This window comes from Girardinichthys multiradiatus, chromosome 10, assembly GCF_021462225.1.
Source record: "Girardinichthys multiradiatus isolate DD_20200921_A chromosome 10, DD_fGirMul_XY1, whole genome shotgun sequence".
Classification (NCBI taxonomy): domain Eukaryota; kingdom Metazoa; phylum Chordata; class Actinopteri; order Cyprinodontiformes; family Goodeidae; genus Girardinichthys; species Girardinichthys multiradiatus.
In genome coordinates, this window is record NC_061803.1 from 8,375,617 (window position 1) to 8,398,182 (window position 22,566).

Here is a 22,566-nt window from a genome sequence, read left to right on the forward strand (position 1 = left end):
GACTCTGTTCTACTCTGGAGTGGCCCACGGGGAGAGGCGGCGGGCTGGGGTGGGTTTGCTTGTTGCCCCCCAGCTCAGCCGTCTCGTGTTGGGGTTTACCCCAGTGGATGAGAGGGTCGTATCCCTGCGCCTTCGGGTTGGGGAGAGGTCTCTGACTATCATTTCAGCCTACGGGCCGAGTGGCAGTGCAGAGTACCCGGCCTTCTTGGCGTCCCTGTCGGGGGTGCTGGATAGTGCCCCTCCCGGTGACTCCATTATTCTGCTGGGGGACTTCAACGCCCACGTGGGGAACGACAGTGACACCTGGAGAGGCGTGATCAGGAGGAATGGCCTCCCCGATCTGAATCCGAGTGGTGTTTTGTTATTGGACTTCTGTGCTAGTCACGGATTGTCCATAACGAACACCATGTTCAAACATAAGGGTGTCCATCAGTGGACTTGGCACCAGGACACCCTAGGCAGGAGGTCGATGATCGACTTTGTTGTCGTATCCGCCCTGAGTACCTCAAGTCTCTGGATGTTGTAGGGCTGTCATGGTTGACACGTCTCTTCAACATTGCGTGGCGGTCGGGGACAGTGCCTCTGGACTGGCAGACTGGGGTGGTGGTCCCCCTTCATAAGAAGAGAGACCGGAGGGTGTGTTCCAACTACAGGGGGATCACACTCCTCAGCCTCCCTGGTAAGGCCTACACCAGGGTATTGGAGAGGAGAGTCCGACCGATAGTTGAACCTCGGCTTCAGGAGGAGCAGTGTGGTTTTCGTCCCGGCCGTGGAACACTGGACCAGCTCTATACCCTCTACAGGGTGCTCGAGGGTTCATGGGAGTTTGCCCAACCGGTTCACATGGGTTTTGTGGACCTGGAGAAGGCATTCGACTGTGTCCCTCGTGATGCCCTGTGGGGGGTGCTTCAGGAGTATGGAATCGGGGGCCCTTTACTAGGGGCCATCCGGTCCCTGTACGAGCGGAGCAGGAGTTTGGTCCGCATTGCCGGCACTAAGTCGGACCTGTTCCCGGTGCATGTTGGACTCCGGCAGGGCTGCCCTTTGTCACCGGTCCTGTTCATAACTTTTATGGACAGGATTTCTAGACGCAGCCAAGGGCCGGAGGGGGTCGGGTTTGGGGACCAGTGGATTTCGTCTCTTCTTTTTGCAGATGCCGTGGTCCTGCTGGCCCCCTCTAGCCAAGACCTACAGCATGCGCTGTGGCGGTTCGCAGCCAAGTGTGAAGCGGCTGGGATGAGGATCAGCTCCTCCAAGTCCGAGGCCATGGTACTCGACCGGAAAAGGGTGGCTTGTCCTCTTCAGGTTGGAGGGGAGTTCTTGCCTCAAGTGGAGGAGTTTAAGTATCTCGGGGTCTTGTTCACGAGTGAGGGAAGAATGGAGCGGGAGATCAACAGACGGATCGGTGCGGCTGCCACAGTAATGGGGGCGCTGTGCCGGTCCGTTGTGGTGAAGAGAGCTGAGCCGAAAAGTAAAGCTCTCAATTTACTGGTCGGTCTACGTTCCTACCCTCACCTATGGCCATGAACTTTGGGTCATGACCGAAAGAACGAGATCCCGGATACAAGCGGCTGAAATGAGCTTCCTCCGTAGGGTGGCCGGGCACTCCCTTAGAGATAGGGTGAGGAGCTCGGCCATCCGGGAGGAGCTCGGAGTAGAGCCGCTGCTCCTCCACATCGAGAGGAGCCAGTTGAAGTGGCTCGGGCATCTATATCGGATGCCTCCTGGACGCCTTCCTCGGGAGGTGTTCCAGGCACGTCCCACCGGGAGGAGGCCCAGGGGACGGCCCAGGACACGCTGGAGGGACTATGTCTCTCGGCTGGCCTGGGAACGCCTTGGGCTCCCCCTGGAGGAACTGGAGGAGGTGTCTGGAGAGAGGGACGTCTGGGCATCTCTGCTGAGTCTGCTGCCCCCGCGACCTGGTCCCGGATAAGCGGAAGACGGCGCTTTTTGCCTCTCTCTCTGCAATGTTTTGTTTCTTAATAATAGTAACAATAATAATTTTACATTGAAGTTCTTCAAATATGAATCCTCTGGTTAGGTTAGGAAAACAGACACTAAGGCATGCTTTTTTTTTTTTGAAACGTGAATGCCTTAATACTTAGTCCTATGACAAACTCATGTATTTTCAATGGTCAGTGAAATATTAGTTCAGTTTTTCCGGCTTATTTGTGGCAACAAAATTAAAAGCTATTATGGTATTTTGAACTTTACTATATTTTAAACGGAGATAGTATTTGAACACAAGTGTATATTCTTGTTTCTTAAATCTGCAAAAACACAACTGTTAAACCATCAATACCAGAGAAATTGAAGGAAAACGTCCAGTTACAGTAAAAGACAAGCCTTTATTTCAAAATTTAAAAGAAAACAAAAATTTTTACCAAATGAAACAGAGACTAATGGCAAATAGACTTAAACCTACCGTTAACACCTGTCCAAACAGGTGGAACAAGTTGGGGAACGGCTGCACTGAACAAACGTGCAAAAGACAAGTTCACAGCAAGGAAATTACATCACAGCTGAGCATTGTGACTGATGGCATGAAACCAAACTTTTAGTCTGTCATTTTTAACAGGATGAAGACATGAAAATTTTTTCTTTTTTTTTCCACAGACACTAAAACATGCTCTACTTGGGTGATTTCAAACAGTGTTTGTTTTGTTGTAGGTTTAGGTCTGTGACCTTTAACTAATCCTGATAAGGCACCACTTAAATTTAACTGGGACAGAAGGACTGATGGGTGGATGGTAAGGGTGGTTTGCTGAGAATGAAAAAGGAGGAACATTTATTTTGGCTTGCCTCAAAAAGAAAATAAATTGCAATGTCAGAGTGACAAAGACTGAAATCACTTAAAGGTTCGCTTCTTAAAAACAAAGAAAAAAGAAGGAAGACGAGGTCCTCAGGCCTTTTGCTGCATTCAGGTAAAGATATACAGTACAATAAATATAAACAGACTGAGGGAAGAATGGAGAAAAAGAAAACATGGGAACACATACCGAATTACATTCTCAGTCAAATATACGATGCAATATGAAAAAAAAAAAAAAAAATGAAAAGGAAAAAGGTTTTGGCAAAAAAGCCATTTAAAAACCCAGGAACAGTGTTGGCTTCCAGATGACTTCTCTAGGAGAGATGCTCCAACGACAGCATGTCCTTGGAAAAACTTAAACATGTACACTTGTAGTATTTTTTTAAAACTAATCCAACATCCCACACTCATCCCTGACCAGCTTTACAAAGCCTGAGTCAGTTTTAAAATCTCAATCACGTGTAATACAAGGAAACTGCGACATGCTAACATCAACTATTACAAAAGTGAAGTGCTTTTGTTGTTAATTCATAACCAAAACCTATGAATTATTCTTTCCAGCGTTTGTCAGCATCAGCGCAGGGAGTGATTTGAGAATTGGGTGCAATAATATTATTTTAAAAAAAACACTAATTATAAGATCAGTGGGCAGATACTTCAACACACTCAGGAGTATGAGTATCACAAGGTGACTGGGTCCACGTTTATCTACACTGCAGAGATGGATTTCTCTCCACTCGCACTTCTTCACATTAACCAAACTGGAAAAAGAAATTTCCTGGTCCTGAGTCTGTGAAAAAGAGGAAAGATTATTTGTAAAGAGGCAGTAAATATTCTTATCTGTTTTAAGTTTGTCCAAATCTGATAAAAAATAAAAACATACCGGGGCTGGAATCGAAATTGAATCCTCCACCGTGGCCACCAAAGAAAGCCCTGAAGATGTTGTTTGCATCAAAATCTAGAAGAAGGAACACAAATAACAGGATGAATTGGTGTTGATTCTCTAACTGAACAAGATGAGAAAGATACAACGTTGTCAAAACATATCTGACATATTTCGACAGTGGAACCTCAGTCTTTGTCAGACTCTGATGAAGACTGAGGTTCCGCCATTGAAACATGTCAGGTATGTTAGCCTCTATTTAATTTCCACTCCATCCCTCTCCACAGATCATCTTCAATTGGCATAACTCACACCCCCCTTGACTGGTTTCATTCTTACCTTTCTGGCTGCTCTCAACTCATTCAACTTAAGTTCTTTAGCTCCCATCCATCCCCTGTCACAACTGGTATGCCCCAGGGCTTTGTCCTGGGACCTCTACTTTTTATTATTTACCTTCTTCCTCTCTGCAATATCTTCCGAAGATTAAAAATTGAACACGTTTTCACTGTTATGGGGATGACACCCAGCTCTATCTTTCTTGTTAAGACAAATTCCACACTCCCACCCTCTTTCCTAAACCTCCTGCTTATCTAAAATAAAACATTGGTTCACCTCTAACTTCCTTAAACTGAACAGTCACAACTGAGATCCTGATTGTAGGAACCAAATCTCTATTATCCAAACAATACTTAGTCTTTCTTTGTTTTAACTCTAAACTAGAAAACCCATCTGTTCAGGGGTGCTTACTCTGACTGCCTTTTCTTTAAAACTTTTATTGTTGTCTTTATCCTGTTTTGGAGTAGTTTTGCTGCTTGATTTGTATAGTGTCCTTAACTTTTATTTAAAAGGAACTTTTAAATAAAATTTTATGTTATTTTCTCTCGTCAAGAATGTTATCACACACTTTTCACATGTATCAACAAAAAAGGCCCTTAACTGCCTTTAGCTTGTCCAAAGCTCTGCTGCAAGATGATTCACTGGAACAAACTTAGGAGCTCATGTTCCCCTTTTTTGAATGTCTTTGCACTGATTATCAGTTCATTTTAGAAATCCCGACTGTCAGGGCCCTATGTGGTCAAGCTCCCTATATTATTACTGAAATGGTAAAGCCACATAATCCAATTTGAGCCCTCAGGTCCCCTGTTGCACCTCGACCTCCTTTGTTTTCACCTTGTCTTCAGAGTGAAGACATGAATTGTTAAAACAGCAGCTGAAGACACTGTTCTTTAAACATGTCTTTCTTTATGAATTTTTTTAAATATTGTATTTGTTTTGAACTATTTGTGTCTTTTTATTTGCTCATTGTCTTTTATGTTTTATTTTAATCATGTTTATACTCTATTTGTGAATTTTATCTGTGAAAGGTGCTATATAAATAAACTTTACTTGCTCACTATTTATCCATACTTGATTTTCAGTTGTACTACTTATCCAGATTTGAAAAATGATGAAAGCAAACTCCATATGTTTCAAACAGCGTTGGATCTCTAAAATAGTGTTTGGCTTTTTGTGACAGCAAGCCGTTTTGAAATATCTGCCTCAAACCAAATGGTGCCATAATCTGATGGGCTTCTAGACTTCATATCAATCCTGACAACATTTAACAAAAATATAAAACCTTGTGTAAAAACCATTCACCTCCTCCATCAAAGCTGCCGTCATCCTCCAGGTCATGCCCATTATCATAGCGCATTTTCTTCTTCGGATCAGACAGGACGGTAAACGCCTCCCCTACTTCCTTGAACTTCTTCTCCTCCTCTTTCTGCACCTCTGGAGTTGCTGCGCTGTGGCGGTCTGCAAGATAATAAATATACACTGCTCAAAAAAATAAAGGGAACATTCAAATAACACATCCTAGATCTGAATGAATGAAATATTCTCATTGAATACTTTGTTCTGTACAAAGTTGAATGTGTTGACAATAAAATTACACAAAAATTAATGGAAATCAACTTTATTAACCAATGGAGTCCTGGATTTGGAGTCACACACAAAATTAAAGTGGAAAAACACACTACAGGCTGATCCAACTTTGATGTAATGTCCTTAAAACAAGTCAAAATGAGGCTCAGTATTGTGTGTGGCCTCCACCTGCCTGTATGACCTCCCTACAACGCCTGGGCATGCTCCTGATGAGATGGCGGATGGTCTCCTGAAGGATCTTCTCCCAGACCTGGACTAAAGCATCCACCAACTCCTGGACAGTCTGTAGTGCAACGTCACGTTGGTGGATGGAGCGAGACATGATGTCCCCGATGTGCTCAATCGGATTCAGGTCTGGGGAACGAGCGGGCCAGTCCATAGCTTCAATGTCTTCATCTTGTAGGACCTGCAGACACACTCCAGCCACATGAGGTCTAGCATTGTCCTGCATTAGGAGGAACCCAGGGCCAACCGCACCAGCATATGGTCTCACAAGGGGTCTGAGGATCTCATCTTGGTACCTAATGGCAGTCAGGCTACCTCTGGTGAGCACATGGAGGGCCATGCAGCCCTTCAAAGAAATGTCACCCCACACCATTACTGACCCACTGCCAAACCGGTCATGCTGAAGGATGTTGCAGGCAGCAGATCGCTCTCCACGGTGTCTCCAGACTCTGTCACGTCTGTCACATGTGCTCAGTGTGAACCTGCTTTCATCTGTGAAGAGCACAGGGCTCCAGTGGTGAATTTGCCATGGTGTTCTCTGGCAAATGTCAAGCATCCTGCACAGTGTTGGGCTGTGAGCACAACCCCCATTTGTGGACGTTGGGCCCTCATACCATCCTCATGGAGTCAGTTTCTAACCGTTTGTGCAGACACATGCACATTTGTGGCCTGCTGGAGGTCCTTTTGCAGGCAGTGCTCCTCCTGTTGATGTGCCATCCTGGATGAGCTGCACTACCTGAGCCACCTGTGTGGGTTGTAGAGTCCGTCTCATGCTACCACGAGTGTGAAAGCACCACCAACATTCAAAAGTGACCAAAACATCAGCCAGAAAGCATAGGTACTGAGAAGAGGTCTGTGGTCCCCACCTGCAGAACCACTCCTTTATTGAGTGTGTCTTGCTAATTGCCAAAGATTTCCCCCTGTTGTCTATTTCATTTGCACAACAGCAGTGAAATTAATTGTCAATCAGTGTTGCTTCCTAAGTGGACAGTTTGATTTCACAGAAGTTTGATTTACTTGGAGTTATATTGTGTTGTTTAAGTGTTCCCTTTATTTTTTGGAGCAGTGTATTTACCTAGAAATTAATCCATATCTGTAATAGTCTGTCTTCAAAGAGTATTCATTCCTAGGTGACTTTTTGATAGGCCAACGCAAATTAGTGCATGACTGATATGAAAGGAAAATTATGCATGGGTAAACGTTCTTTCCACTGTAACAATTTGAAAAAAGCAGCATGCATTTGCATTTAGCCAATTTTACCAGGATACTTTGAAATAAAAATCCAGTGACGCCAACTGCCTTCAGAAGTCATCTGATTGATAAACAGACTCCACCTATGTGTAATTTAATCTCTGGATAAATCCTGGGGTCTGTTAGATAACATTAGTGAACAAGCAGCATCATGAAGATCAAGGGAACAGGAAGACAGACAAGGCAGAAAATTATGGAGACTTTTAAAGCAGGGTTAAGTTATATAACAGCATCCCAAACTTTGAACATCTACCAAGTTATGGCCATCTACCTAAAGGCCAATACATACTCTGCAGGAACAGAGAAACTGGTTCTCTCTACCAGAGTTGCAAGAATGACATTACATCATTCTGTTCTAGTTTTTGATACAAATTCTGGGTGAACATTTTTTTTTGTGTGGTGTCGGAGAAATATTCCAGACTCTAGCATTGCTCTGCCAGGCTGTCTGACCATACGAGCAGACAGAGATTTAAAGAGGAGCAGCAAATGCAAACGAGGTGGATTAGCAGTGTGGCTAATGGCTTACGTTCCACTATACGCTGTTGCCGACAGTGCATGTGATGTCATCAACTTAGGTGTTGCTAAGCTACAGACACAACACACCAATGCATTTGTGGCGATAACCGAAGGATTTTACCCATGCTTCACACTCTGCCACACTTCGTTGAACTAAATGAACTTAACACATTCTTCAATAGGTTCAGTTCAGAAACAATCTCAGCATCCTTCTCTCCTGCTCACAGCCAATCAGACATCCCACGCTGCTTTGACCCACACCTTTCCTGTCACACCTCAAATGTTTTATACTACACAACATGGATCCTCCTGCTTCTACATGTTTTCCTTCAACCACATTAGAAGATGCTGATGCTCCATTTGCCTCCACCTTCCACCTATGTGTCTCAAGAAGTCAGGTGAAGAGGCAACTGGAACTGGAATGAGGCTGTAGGTCCAGATCGAGTCAGCCCTAGAATCCTGAAGGCCTTTGCAGAGCAGCTCTGTGGGATTTTGCAGCACCTCTTCAACCACAGCCTGGTCTAAAAGAAGGTTCCAGTGTTGTTGAAGACCTCCTGTCTTGTTCCGGTACCAAACAAAACTCACCCATCAGTCCTCAATGACTATAGACCTTTTGCCCTGACATCCCACATCACAAAGGCCCTAGAGACACTCCTGTTGGCCCATCTGAGTAAGCAAACTTTGTTTGCTTACTCAGATGGGCCAACAGGTCATACACCTGTTTCAACAAACCCACTGTCATCTGGACAAAGCCAGCAGCACTGTGAATTCAAACTGATTTGCTTTATCAGAAACTCCAGAAGATTCAGGTGGAGACCTCAACAATCTTCCGGATCAAAGATTACTTGACAAACAGACTACAGTTTGTGAGACTGAAGGGCTGTTTGTCAAATCAGATAGTCAGGAGCACCACAGGGGACTGTACTCTCACCATTCCTTTTCACTTTGTACACCTTAGACTTCCAGCACAAGACAGACTCCTGTCATGTGCAGAAATACTCGGATGATTCTGCAGTCGTGGGGTGGATCAGAGATGGACAAGAAGCTGAGTACAGGAAGGTGGTGGACCGCTTTGTGGCATGGTGTGGAAACAATCATCTCATTTTGAATGTTAATAAAACAAAGGAGATGATTGAAGAATTTAAGAGAAACAGGAATAAGTCAAAAACTATTCCCATTATGGAAGAAGAAGTGGAGGTGGTGGAGTATAAATACCACGTTGTTCACCCGGACAACAGACTGGAGTGGTGATGCAACTGTAAAACTGTCTACAAGAAGGGACAGAGCAGACTGTATTTTTTTAAGCTTAGGTCCTTCAGTGTTTGCATCAAGATGTTGCATATCTTCTCCAAGTCTGTTGTGGAGAGTGTGATCTCTTCCACAATGATCTGATAGGGTAGCAGCATCAGAGCTAGGGGCTAAAAAAAGCTCAACAAGCTGATCTAGAAGGCTGGCTCTGTTCTGGAGTCTCCTCTGGAGATCGTTGTGCAAAGAAGGACTCTTCATAAAATGAAGAACATAATGGAGAACCCGGAGCATCCTCTTCATCAGACTGTCGTACAATAACAGTCAGAGGCTTCTTCAGATCTGCTGCAAGACAGACTGCCACAGGAGATCCTTCCTGCCCACAGCCATCAGCATCTACAACAGATCTTTGAAGAAACCTGCATAATATCAGCTACAACATTTAATTTCCCTTTGGGATTAATAAAGTAGTTTTGAATTGAATGTAACTGAGAGAACTCCAAAGACTTCCTAGGAGGTCAGTCAGTCAGTCATTTTCTACCGCTTATTCCATAGTGGGTCGCAGGGGAGCTGGTGCCTATCTCCAGCAGTCTATGGGCGAGAGGCAGGGTACACCCTGGACAGGTCGCCAGTCCATCACAGGGCAACATACATACAACCATGCACACACTCATTCATACACCTAAGGGAAATTTAGAGTTACCAATTAACCTAACAGGCATGTCTTTGGACTGTGGGAGGAAGCCGGAGTACCCGGTGAGAACCCACGCATGCACGGGGAGAACATGCAAACTCCATGCAGAAAGACCCCAGGCCAGGAATCAAACCTAGGACCTTCTTGCTGCAAGGCAACAGTGCTACCAACTGCGCCACCGTGCAGCCCTTCCTAGGAGGTCTCCATTTGAACTCTTACAAAGTATGTTCTTGGCCTGTAAAGAAGGGATGCAAGATTGCTGAGTTGTTAAAAGAAAGCCAAAAAAGTCCTATTTAAATTTTGCAAACAATCAAGAGGACAGTAAACATGTGAAAGAAGATGCACTGGTGAGATCTGACCAAGATTGATTGTTTTGGCCTTCATGCAAAGCACTGTGTGAAGCAGAACACCAACACTGCATTTCATAGAGGTAAACATGATGTAGGGCAGCACCATGCTGTGGCGACAGTTTTGTTTCCCACCAGGGACAGGAAGGCTGGTCAGGTCTGTTAGAGGACGCACAAGTCTTGTGAGTGGGGCAGTGAATCCTCTTCCAGCAGGACACCCCCCTAATTACACCGGGTGAGCTACATGGTGTTGGCTTGGACCAAAGCATATTAATATGTTTGAACAGTCTTATAAAAAGTCCAGATCTAAACTAAACTAATAGAGGATCTGTAGCAAGACTTATAAAGTGGTGTTCAGAGACACTCTCCATTCAATCTGACTGAGCTTTAGCTACCTTTCAAAGAATGGGCAGATATTTCAGTCTATGGATGTGCGAAGCTGGTGGAGACAAACACCAAATGACTTGCAGCTGTAATTGTGGAGAAATGTGCCTCTACAATCTATTGAATCAGGTGGATTAATGTAATGCAAACTCCAGATTTTCTTGTAAAAAACTTAAAACCATGCAATATTTTTCTAGAGTTATGAGTACTTTGCCAAGCACTATAAACTGGTAATTGGTGTGCAACAGGAGCCAGAGAGATACCCGGGTGGTGCATGAGGGCCCGCTTGCGGTACGCCTTTTTTATCTCGTCCTCTGTGGCGTTCTTGCCGACTCCCAGCACCTTGTAGTAATCTTTCCTTTTGCTCTTCTTCAGCTCCATCTGTGCCGTCTTCAGCAGATGTTTGTGATCTGAAAGTGCAGCAGGAAAGTGTGTAAACCAGCAAGTCATTTATCGCAGCTACCTGGGAGACAACCAATGCAGCAGCATACCTGAGGTTTTTTCAGTCTGGTAAACTTTTTCATAGTCCCGTACAGCCTCTTCGTACTGCTCTGTGTCCATGTAGCTACAAGTGTCACAGAATGAGTGGAAAAACTGCACTATGCTAAACAACAGAACACAAAGTGGGACAAATCGACTTGAAAAGGCTGCATGACATACCACTGAGCTCTTCTTAAGTAGGCCTTGATGTACGTGTCATCTAGCTTGATTGCACTGGTACAGTCTTCAATGGCTTGGTTTAGTTTTTTCAGCTGTTGGTAGGTTAATCGGTTAGTGAGCTGACCAGAAGCATAAAGCTAATATTAATACTTCTAGATATTTCTTAACGCCTCCTGCACAGCCGTTCAGTTTTACAGCCAGTGGAATAATAAACTGTGTTTTGCTAAGCCAACTTGTTGCCATGTACCTTTGCTCCTGCAGTGGCTCTGTTGCAGTAGAGTTTAGCGTTGGTCTTGATGTTGTTGGGGTCTATCGCCAGCGCTTCGGTATACAGCAGGTAGGCAGCTTCGTAGTTGCAGTTCTTAAATGCCTGATTGCCCTCCTCTTTCTTGGCTTTTAGAGCTTTGGCATTCTGATAAAAAAAAACAAAAAAAAAACACTCATGTCTCTCTTTATGAAGATCAGAGTTCCCGCTCATTCTTCAGGACTCTTTCAGACTTATATCAGCAGAGTTCTCAGGACACTTGACCCATTTCTATAGTATAAACACAACAGTTCAGTATGAACACACTGTAGGTATTTCTAAATAGGTCAAACCTTAAATGCAAAGCTATATAAAACCATAAATTGGACAGATAAATGGCTAGATACCTGGAAGGACAAAGAAAGATGGATAGATGGACAGATAGATGGGTAAACAAATCAACAGACGGATGTTAGAGAAAAAGGTCTGAATGGACAAAGAAATTGACAGAAGTGTGGGTGGACAGGTTGATGGACGAAGAAATGGAGAGACCCACCGGTCAACAAACAAACAGATGGACTTTTAGACAAAAGGGTTTGGGGTAAACGGACAAGCAGATGGACTGATAGATGGTTAGACAAACAAATGAATGGATGACAGGCAGAGAGAGGGATAAATACAACATTTAGACAATGGAACAGAGAACAAAGTCTGGAAAAACGAATATTTTACCACAGAGAAAATACAATTTTCTTTCTTCAAGCTTATCCAGAGAAGCAAAACACTTTAACCAAATTAAAATACGTTTTCAGTGCGAGTAGGAACCATGAGAGTTAGATTGAAACCAGGTAAAAGTAAAAGATACACTAAATTTATTTTAATATGACAGGAGTCATACTTCAAGTGTATAAAGCTGCACTGTTGTGCGAAAACCAACATTTTATGAAATTGGTTTTAATTTTTGCTCCAATCCTAAATAACTACCTTTAACTCAAACATTTCAAATAGATCTTTAAACTCTTTTGGAAAGAAACCTGTATCTTAACCAGAAATCAACCCAATTCAAGTTTAAACTAAATGTTTACTAATCTACAGTATGCGAACTAAATCTGGAGCAGCCTTAGAGCTACAGCACAGGAAAATACAGCACAGTACAATAAAGTATCACATGAAAGTTATAAAAACAGACAAAGGGAATAGGTTACCCTGCAGGCTAGTCGGGCCTTTTCATGATCTGGTGCCATTCGCAGAGCCTGGACGAAGAACTGTACTGCTTTATCAATGCAGTCCTCATAATACAGGCACAAGCCCCGGACATACAACGCATCTGCATTGGTCGAGTCCATCCTCAGAATGTCACTAAAGAAGAAAGATATTTAAACATCCAGCTTAAAAGACACTGGAAATCAAGCTCCTTTCTTCTACAGAAAAAAAACATTGAATCTACTTTTAATCATTCATTAAACAACAGAAGAACTAAAAAAGGGCATGGCAGTGACCGAGTAATTACACAGTTTATGCCCCTTTTCCACTGGATCGATTTGGCCCTACTTGACTCTGCTCGGCTTGCTTTGCAAGCATTTCCATTAATGTTTTTTCCGTACCAGTACCTACTTTTTTGGTCCCTGCTCCTGAGCAGGTGCGACCAGGGCTGAGTAGGGACTACATGAGACGTGAACAGACTGCTGTTCACTGATTGGCTGTGGGAGGAGGAGAAGTGAGAAGGTTTTCGCTGAGGTAGTGCAGAGCATAGTTAATAAAACTCAAGAGTGATTTCAATAATTTTAAGGACCACAATGGCTGGAGCAGGTCATACTGAAATATACATTTACTATTTACAAATCATAAGCCATGCCTGAAGGCGGAAAGAAAAGAAAAAGGACACATCAGCTTTCTGAATCACATGCAGGTGGGGTGCTTTCTTTATTAACAATAAAATCAACTGTTCAGATGCACAAATATTTTCTCCAAAACACACAAAGCAATACCACTATGAAACAGCGTGTTTGGTTTGGAAATTTATTGAGGGTCCTTAAGAGAACCAGCGTCTGCAGGAGAAGGGAGCAGGCAGAAAGTAGCTGCCCATGATCGGTCTGCCTACATCGGATCAAACGGGAGGATGAGCCTGCAGAATCTGGAGTATGAAAACGCGATATCCAACCGAAAACTAACTTCACTGCGGTCAGGAGTCGGCGGTTTTGCACTTTAAAGTCCTTGTCCTTATTGACATGACTGAGACAAAAACCTCCTCATAAAGCCCAAAATTGTAAAGTCTTTAGCTACATTTTGAGGCTTCACCAGTCCAGACATTACTCCTCACCACTTCTCCTGACGCACCCTCTATCACATCAGAACCGCTGAGCCTGGCTGGGCTGTGGTCCAGATTACTATCCCAATGGATCATTTTATACATAAAAACATATATAAGACAACCTTGCATATACAATAATACAAAAGTTATTAGTATTTAGTTCATTCATTTTTTTATTTTCTATTTATTTTTGATCATTTCACCGAGATTACTTTAATAGCAGCACAGCACACTACACTGACGGCTGGAGGTGGGGCATTAGTGATTTTGTATAAAAAGGTAAGCAGATCTCACCTTGCCACAGACTGAGCCTCAGGATAGCGTCCGAGCAGAGCAAGGCACTCTGCCTTGTTGATTTTAAAGCGGTGGCAGACAGGGGCCAAAGCTAAGGCTCGATCCATGCAGTACACCACCTGGATCAGGAGAACATGGAAACATGAGCCTTACTGCACTAATCACACATGAGGAATAATTACAGCGGGGTGGCGTTCAGAAAAGTCAGTCACCTTTCTGAAATCCCGTTTTTCAAAGCTAAAATCAGCCATTTTCTCATATTCCAGCAGTAAAGCTGCATTCTTCTTCTAAAACAAAAGAGAATAATTACGTTCATTTTCAAAATAAAAGCAGAGGATTCTCTTAAACTAAACATAAAATCAATCTATTCAAGTCAAAAAAATACTTCACTTCAATTAAATAGTTGTAAATCTGTGTTCAACTCGCAGATCAATTTAATGCTTTTTTTAAAATGTAAGGTTTTAATAAAGCTTCCACCTCCTGTTTGGCCTCTCTGATGTTTGGATCCAACTCCAGAACCTTCTGAAAGCAGCGGCTGGCGGCCATGGCGTTTCCCAGAGACATGTGACACTTGCCCTCGCGCAGATGCCCCTGTGTTGAAAACGGAGCACAGCTTAGAATATAACCGTGTAGAACATTTCTGCTAATTACAAATATACACAGTAGACAACAACGGAGATATTCCGTCTCTGTTGCCAACTTTGTTAGCTAATAAAAACGAGACAGAAATGTGTGAGGAAGATAAAATCCAATCAGGTTTTTAAGCTGTGGAAAGGTGGAACAAGTTGGGAAATTAGCCAATGAGACTTAGTTCTCTTCAGGAGTAGGAAATAAATTACCTGAAATGTTCAGCTGTAACATGGTACTTGTGAGAGAAGTGTTAACATTTCCTAAATCCACTTAGTGTCAAAGGAGAACAGGACTCAAGGTAATGTTACATATACACGGATCTAAATCTGATTATTTTAATTTTTGAAATGATAAAAAGGCCAACTTGAAGTTTCAGTTTGTTCCTCTATAGGCACTGTTTTGACAAATAACAAAAAACAAGGGATTTCTAATAAACTCTCTTCAAATAACATCTAACCTGTGTCTGAGTGCAGGAAAAAACAACAACCTCCAATTCATTCTGAGTAAAAATTTAACTTGGGTCTAAAGAAATTATTTTCTTTAAAAGATACAGGTCCTTCTCAAAAAATTAGCATATTGTGATAAAGTTCATTATTTTCTATAATGTAATGATGAAAATTTAATATTCATATATTTTAGATTCATTGCACACTAACTGAAATATTTCAGGTCTTTTATTGTCTTAATACGGATGATTTTGGCATACAGCTCATGAAAACCCAAAATTCCTATCTCACAAAATTAGCATATTTCATCCGACCAATAAAAGAAAAGTGTTTTTAATACAAAAAACGTCAACCTTCAAATAATCATGTACAGTTATGCACTCAATACTTGGTCGGGAATCCTTTTGCAGAAATGACTGCTTCAATGCGGCGTGGCATGGAGGCAATCAGCCTGTGACACTGCTGAGGTCTTATGGAGGCCCAGGATGCTTCGATAGCGGCCTTTAGCTCATCCAGAGTGTTGGGTCTTGAGTCTCTCAACGTTCTCTTCACAATATCCCACAGATTCTCTATGGGGTTCAGGTCAGGAGAGTTGGCAGGCCAATTGAGCACAGTGATACCATGGTCAGTAAACCATTTACCAGTGGTTTTGGCACTGTGAGCAGGTGCCAGGTGGTGCCGAAAAATGAAATCTTCATCTCCATAAAGCTTTTCAGCAGATGGAAGCATGAAGTGCTCCAAAATCTCCTGATAGCTAGCTGCATTGACCGTGCCCTTGATAAAACACAGTGGACCAACACCAGCAGCTGACACGGCACCCCAGACCATCACTGACTGTGGGTACTTGACACTGGACTTCTGGCATTTTGGCATTTCCTTCTCCCCAGTCTTCCTCCAGACTCTGGCACATTGATTTCCGAATGACATGCAGAATTTGCTTTCATCCGAAAAAAGTACTTTGGACCACTGAGCAACAGTCCAGTGCTGCTTCTCTGTAGCCCAGGTCTGGGGAATGCGGCACCTATAGCCCATTTCCTGCACACGCCTGTGCACGGTGGCTCTGGATGTTTCTACTCCAGACTCAGTCCACTGCTTCTGCAGGTCCCCCAAGGTCTGGAATCGGCCCTTCTCCACAATCTTCCTCAGGGTCCGGTCACCTCTTCTCGTTGTGCAGCGTTTTCTGCCACACTTTTTCCTTCCCACAGACTTCCCACTGAGGTGCCTTGATACAGCACTCTGGGAACAGTCTATTCATTCAGAAATTTCTTTCTGTGTCTTACCCTCTTGCTTGAGGGTGTCAATAGTGGCCTTCTGGACAGCAGTCAGGTCGGTAGTCTTACCCATGATTGGGGTTTTGAGTGATGAACCAGGCTGGGAGTTTTAAAGGCCTCAGGAATCTTTTGCAGGTGTTTAGAGTTAACTCGTTGATTCAGATGATTAGGTTCATAGCTCGTTTAGAGACCCTTTTAATGATATGCTAATTTTGTGAGATAGGAATTTTGGGTTTTCATGAGCTGTATGCCAAAATCATCTGTATTAAGACAATAAAAGACCTGAAATATTTCAGTTAGTGTGCAATGAATCTAAAATATATGAATGTTAAATTTTCATCATGACATTATGGAAAATAATGAACTTTATCACAATATGCTAATTTTTTGAGAAGGACCTGTACAAGAACAACCAAAAAGGAATCCCTCTAGAAATTCATATTTCAGTGAACTATATTATAATAAAGTTAGCTGAATAAACGTAGAACAATTTAGTCAACTAAAATTAGACATGAATAAAAATTAATAAAGTTTAACTAAAACTAAACTTAGCAGTTAGAATTTTACAACAACTGACCTTCATGAAACCATCATCCAGACGCACGGCCTGCTGGGAGTCTTCGAGGGCTTCTCGAAAGCGACTGAGCATCATGAGGGTGGCCGCCCTGTTGCCATAGTAACTGGCATTTCTGGGACATGCATCTATGGGTTTTAAAGTAAAAGAAAAAGAGAAAAAATAAGATTAAAGCTACATTTACAAACAAAATCGGACCTGGTTTTTACTATCAAACTGAAAATTTGCAAAGAAAAGGTGTGACAAAAACAGATTAATTATTTCTCAGCAGAAGAGCATGAGGAGAGCATAGGGTTGCTTGAATAAAAATAATAGTGATTCCAGCAATTAGCTCCAATCTCACCGATGGCCTTGGTGTAATAGTTGAACGCTTCAGAGTAATCTTTCTTGCTGTAGTATGCATTCCCTTGCTCTTTGAAGCCTTCAGCCTCACTAGAGAGAAAACAAACATAATTCAAAGTCAAACAAGAAGGAATATGTAAAGTAGATACAAACAGATCAATCAAAACTACTCTGCAATAAAGCAGAATGAAAAGGGAGCAGGTAACCTTGGTACAAAAAAAAAAATGAGACTGTAGACCACAAACAGAGATTATTTTAAAACTAGTACAGGAGGATATTTGGATTTATCCTACAGATGTGGCAGAGTTTGAGTATTTTAAAATATTCTGCTTTGCTGCTTTATTCCTGAAACTGGGACATCGGGGGAGAGGAGAGTACACACAGTCCAGGACTAAACATAGCTATGAAACTCAACTAGTGCTGTCCTAGTAGCAAAACCAGAACCAGGTGTTGGAATGAAAATCAAACAGGAATCTGCAGCTGCCCTCTTGCATTAAGTGGCATAATTTGCCTCACTTTTAGTCACAATTTACCCCAGTAGCAATAAGTGAATGATAAGAGCTAAACCATTGAAGCAATATCCCCACCTGACTGTAATGTGGCATGGTCTGATCAGAATTAGGGTTGATAGTACCTGATAGCACATTTTAAGGACATGGGAGTGGCAACTATCTAAGTGAAAGGCAACAATCTGATTTTCATAAAAGCTGCTTATCTTTGTATTGTAAAAGCTTCTTGGAGAGCTTTACTATGAAATAGGTCGTCGTCCACCATTAAGCTCTAACAGCTTACATGCTCTCTGCCATGAGTGGGCAGTAAAACTGTTGCTGGAAAAGTAGCATAGATGCAGAAAAAGTTGTTAGGCTTACTCTAGAGATGCACCACTCTGATCCAGAATCTGAATAAAATTGCTTAATGTATCTTTAATATTTATTTATCCACAACCAGTCAAAGGTTTGGACACACCTTCTCATTCAATGGTTGTCCATAATTTTTATTACCAGCTCTGGGAATTCCTTCAAGACTTGTGGAAAACCATTTCAGGCGACTACCTCAGGAAGCTCTTCAAGAGAATGCCAAGTGCAAAGCAGTATTTAAAGCAAAAAGGGTGATATTTTGAAGAATCAAAAATATAAAAGATGTTCTGAATTATGTCACAATTTTTTGTTTGATACATAATTCTATATAGTTTTGATGGCTTCACTATGCAATAAAGATAAGGAAACATCACTAAATGACAAAGGTGTCATTAAACCTTTTTACTGACAAACAAATAGTCTCCTATAAATTATTGCTTTATTATTATTATTATGTTTTTATTATACATTATTTTGCCATACGACAACGATTTAGGGGCGTTCTTATTGTAGCAACTGTTCAGCAGTTTCGGTATTTGTGTTTCCGAATATGGCTTTATCATTAATGGTTGCCAGGCATGATGAGATAAAATTTGACACTGAAGCAGAAATTACTTTCTGCTAATCTATAGTTTATACAACGTAGGTGCTAAATTTGCCCACGTGTTGTTTTCCTATAAGCCATTCTAGAAAAATAACCGTGGATCATTTTGTATTGTCTTCAACATGCTTAACTACAGGGGTTGGACAATGAAACTGAAACACCTGGTTTTAGACCACAATAATTTATTAATATGGTGTAGGGCCTCCTTTTGCGGCCAATACAGCATCAATTCATCTTGAGAATGACATATACAAGTCCTGCGCAGTGGTCAGAGGGATTTTAAGCCATTCTTCTTGCAGGATAGTGGCCAGGTCACTACGTGATACTGGTGGAGGAAAACATTTCCTGACTCGCTCCTCCAAAACACCCCAAAGTGGCTCAATAATATTTAGATCTGGTGACTGTGCAGGCCATGGGAGATGTTCAACTTCACTTTCATGTTCATCAAACCAATCTTTCACCAGTCTTGCTGTGTGTATTGGTGCATTGTCATCCTGATACACGGCACCGCCTTCAGGATACAATGTTTGAACCATTGGATGCACATGGTCCTCAAGAATGGTTCGGTAGTCCTTGGCAGTGACGTGCCCATCTAGCACAAGTATTGGGCCAAGAGAATGCCATGATATGGCAGCCCAAACCATCACTGATCCACCCCCATGCTTCACTCTGGGCATGCAACAGTCTGGGTGGTACGCTTCTTTGGGGCTTCTCCACACCGTAACTCTCCTGGATGTGGGGAAAACAGTAAAGGTGGAGTCATCAGAGAACAATACATGTTTCACATTGTCCACAGCCCAAGATTTGCTCTCCTTGCACCATTGAAACCGACGTTTGGCATTGGCATGAGTGACCAAAGGTTTGGCTATAGCAGCCCGGCCGTGTATATTGACCCTGTGGAGCTCCCGACGGACAGTTCTGGTGGAAACAGGAGAGTTGAGGTGCACATTTAATTCTGCCGTGATTTGGGCAGCTGTGGTTTTATGTTTTTTTGGATACAATCCGAGTTAGCACCCGAACATCCCTTTCAGACAGCTTCCTCTTGTGTCCACAGTTAATCCTGTTGGATGTGGTTCGTCCTTCTTGGTGGTATGCTGACATTACCCTGGATACCGTGGCTCTTGATACATCACAAAGACTTGCTGTCTTGGTCACAGATGTGCCAGCAAGACGTGCACCAACAATTTGTCCTCTTTTGAACTCTGGTATGTCACCCATAATGTTGTGTGCATTTCAATATTCTGAGCAAAACTGTGCTCTTACCCTGCTAATTGAACCTTCACACTCTGCTCTTACTGGTGCAATGTGCAATCAATGAAGACTGGCTACCAGGCTGGTCCAATTTAGCCATGAAACCTCCCACACTAAAATGACAGGTGTTTCAGTTTCATTGTCCAACCCCTGTAGATCAGTTAGTTTAGTAGAATGACAGCTTCCATGGATATTAATTTTGCTCAAGTGATAAAATGTCATCACAGCTGATGCACCAGTTATGGTCTAGAACTACAAATGACAGCTGAACCCCAATGTCCACTTGTTTTTCCTGTTTACGTAGGAGCTAGTCCAAACACTAAGCCAAGGTTAGCAGCTACAGGAAGTAAAAAAAAAAGTAGCAGTGTAAAACTCCTATGAGTCAATGCTTTTAAAGCTGTCAGACTGTTTATGATTCATATAAAAATTCTGTCACGTGGCAGAAGAATATAACAGTTCCAATTGTTTTAGGGAATTTAACAAAATAAAGTCAGAAAAAAGCTAAAGCAGTACCTTACTAATGAGTGGGAAGTATTTCTGATCAAATTTAGTGTATGATATGTGGGTAGAAAATCTGCTTACAGATGTCTTTTAGATGCCGTTTCCCAGCATTTCAGTTTTAAATGGACCAAAAACCCTGATATTTTTTCCTCATAATGTTAAGTTAGTTTAGAACAAGATTTCTTATCAGTTAAATAGACATTTATTGTGTTCATGTGATAATGTCCGTCACAGCTGCCACATCAGTTATTGTCCAGAAACAGAAATGGTACAATGGAAAGTAAATGTCCATTTTTTTTCCGCTTGTTGTACAAACTGATGTTAGGACTGCAGCAAAACTAGCTGCTACAAGACGTTAGAAAATTAGTCGTTTAAATCTCCAATGGACATTGCTTCAAAGGTGGTGAGGATGTTTGATTCATCTTATTTTTAATACAAGCCATCACAGTTATCACGTCAGTTATTGTCTTTAAATGCAGTTAAAACTTAGTGTCCTAAACTGACAATGACGATAACAGCTTGTTTGTGTTTGTGTTTATGTTTTTAATTAGATCAGATCTGACTTTTTCTGAATAACTTCTTCTTGAAGTATTGCCTGCATAAATCAACGTTGTCAAATCAAACATCCAATCACTGTAGCAAAGAATATGGGGTCGTTTCCAAACAGTGAGTGAAACTGTAATGTTCTTATGAAGAAGCTTCATGTGAAGAAAATAGTCACAAGAAATAAGACAGGTAACAAAGACACAAGCAGTGTTATGTGATTTCTCAAAAGAACACTTCATTGTCGTTCGGAGTCCCCTATTAGGTAGGAATATACATAAATAAATAAGTCTTTAAGTCGTTTTCACAGATATTTGTTACAGCTCTGACTTCGATAAAACATGCTACATTTCCCAACAGTCGTTATCGAGACATTTTGGACAAAAACAAAACACTAAAGCCGTTTGTCCACCCAATAAGAATATCACAGTGTGGAATCTTACTGGGTGGACAAAGGGATTTAACAAGAAATGAAACATTTTCTAACATTTCTGTGGCTAACCATGTGCTAAACCGGGTCAGCACCGAGAAGTCTAAAGGACTAGCGGTCATGTCAACTAATTCCATCGCTTCAATTAAAATATGAAATTGGTCCTACAATGCTTTAAAGCAAAGCTATCAAACTGAAGCTTAAGCTTAATAATAATAATAAAAAAAAAGACCATTAGCCTGTTCGCTGTAAGCTAGCGCGGATAGCTCACGTCGACAGAGACCGCAATGATGTTATTGAGCTTTCTATCATTATCAGGACAGCTTACGCCAGTTATCCATCCTTTATACTCTAAACACGACGAAAGACGACTAAAAACACACATTTACCGTTCCAGATCATCCTGCGAGCGGATCATGGGCTCTGTTTCTACCGGCATATCGATATCAACAGCTGCCATCTTTTCTGGAACATGCGAAGCAAGAGCGCTGCACCGAGTTGACGTCACATCCGCTTTTGCTTTTCTTTATGGGTCATTGAAAGTAGGTCAGTGGTCCAGACTTATGTAAACTGGCCATTGTAGGTTGTATGGCCAGATGTTAATAAATGTAATTTAAACGCAAACCATTTTTCCTCTTTCGGTAAAGTAATAACTGCAAACAGCAATTATATAGGAGAATTTGGCCTCTGTTCCTTCTTTTGAAGCATCTATTACTGTTTTACTTTATTGTTTTAAATAAAATATATACTTACAATTTGAAATTGTAATATTAACAGACATTTTTAAATGACAGCTCCCACCATGATTATGGGTACCCCAGCTGGTGCTTATACTTTGTACAACTTCCATTTTGCAACAGCACAGCCCGTAGTTTTCTCCTACAGGTCCTTCTCAAAATATTAGCATATTGTGATAAAGTTAATTATTTTCCATAATTTCATGATGAAAATTTAACATTCATATATTTTAGATTCATTGCACACTAACTGAAATATTTCAGGTCTTTTATTGTCTTAATACGGATGATTTTGGCATACAGCTCATGAAAACCAAAAATTCCTATCTCACAAAATTAGCATATCATTAAAAGGGTCTTTAAACGAGCTATGAACCTAATCATCTGAATAAACGAGTTAACTCTAAACACCTGCAAAAGATTCCTGAGGCCTTTAAAACTCCCAGCCTGGTTCATCACTCAAAACCCCAATCATGGGGTAAGACTGCCGACCTGACTGCTGTCCAGAAGGCCACTATTGACACCCTCAAGCAAGAGGGTAAGACACAGAAAGACATTTCTGAATGAATAGGCTGTTCCCAGAGTGCTGTA

At 41.9% G+C, this 22,566-nt stretch overlaps 1 protein-coding gene across 3 annotated transcripts; it reads right to left on the reverse strand.

The window, feature by feature from the left end:
- Nucleotides 1-3,287: 3,287 nt before the first annotated feature.
- Nucleotides 3,288-21,757, reverse strand: LOC124875784 (dnaJ homolog subfamily C member 7-like). Of its 3 annotated transcripts, none has more exons than XM_047378193.1 (14): nt 21,628-21,757; nt 17,054-17,142; nt 16,714-16,838; nt 14,267-14,380; nt 14,002-14,073; nt 13,790-13,908; nt 12,390-12,543; nt 11,188-11,352; nt 10,941-11,032; nt 10,772-10,845; nt 10,544-10,690; nt 5,334-5,489; nt 3,696-3,770; nt 3,288-3,602 (listed from the first exon to the last, which is right to left on the reverse strand). In XM_047378193.1, exons 1-14 carry the CDS (start codon nt 21,696-21,698, stop codon nt 3,565-3,567), a joined length of 1,491 nt encoding a protein of 496 aa, XP_047234149.1. In that variant the 5' UTR covers nt 21,699-21,757; the 3' UTR covers nt 3,288-3,564. The 3 variants fall into 3 exon arrangements, with proteins under 3 accessions (XP_047234149.1, XP_047234148.1, XP_047234150.1); XM_047378192.1 differs by having other exon boundaries at nt 14,002-14,076; XM_047378194.1 differs by having other exon boundaries at nt 14,002-14,076; nt 21,622-21,669.
- Nucleotides 21,758-22,566: the final 809 nt, after the last annotated feature.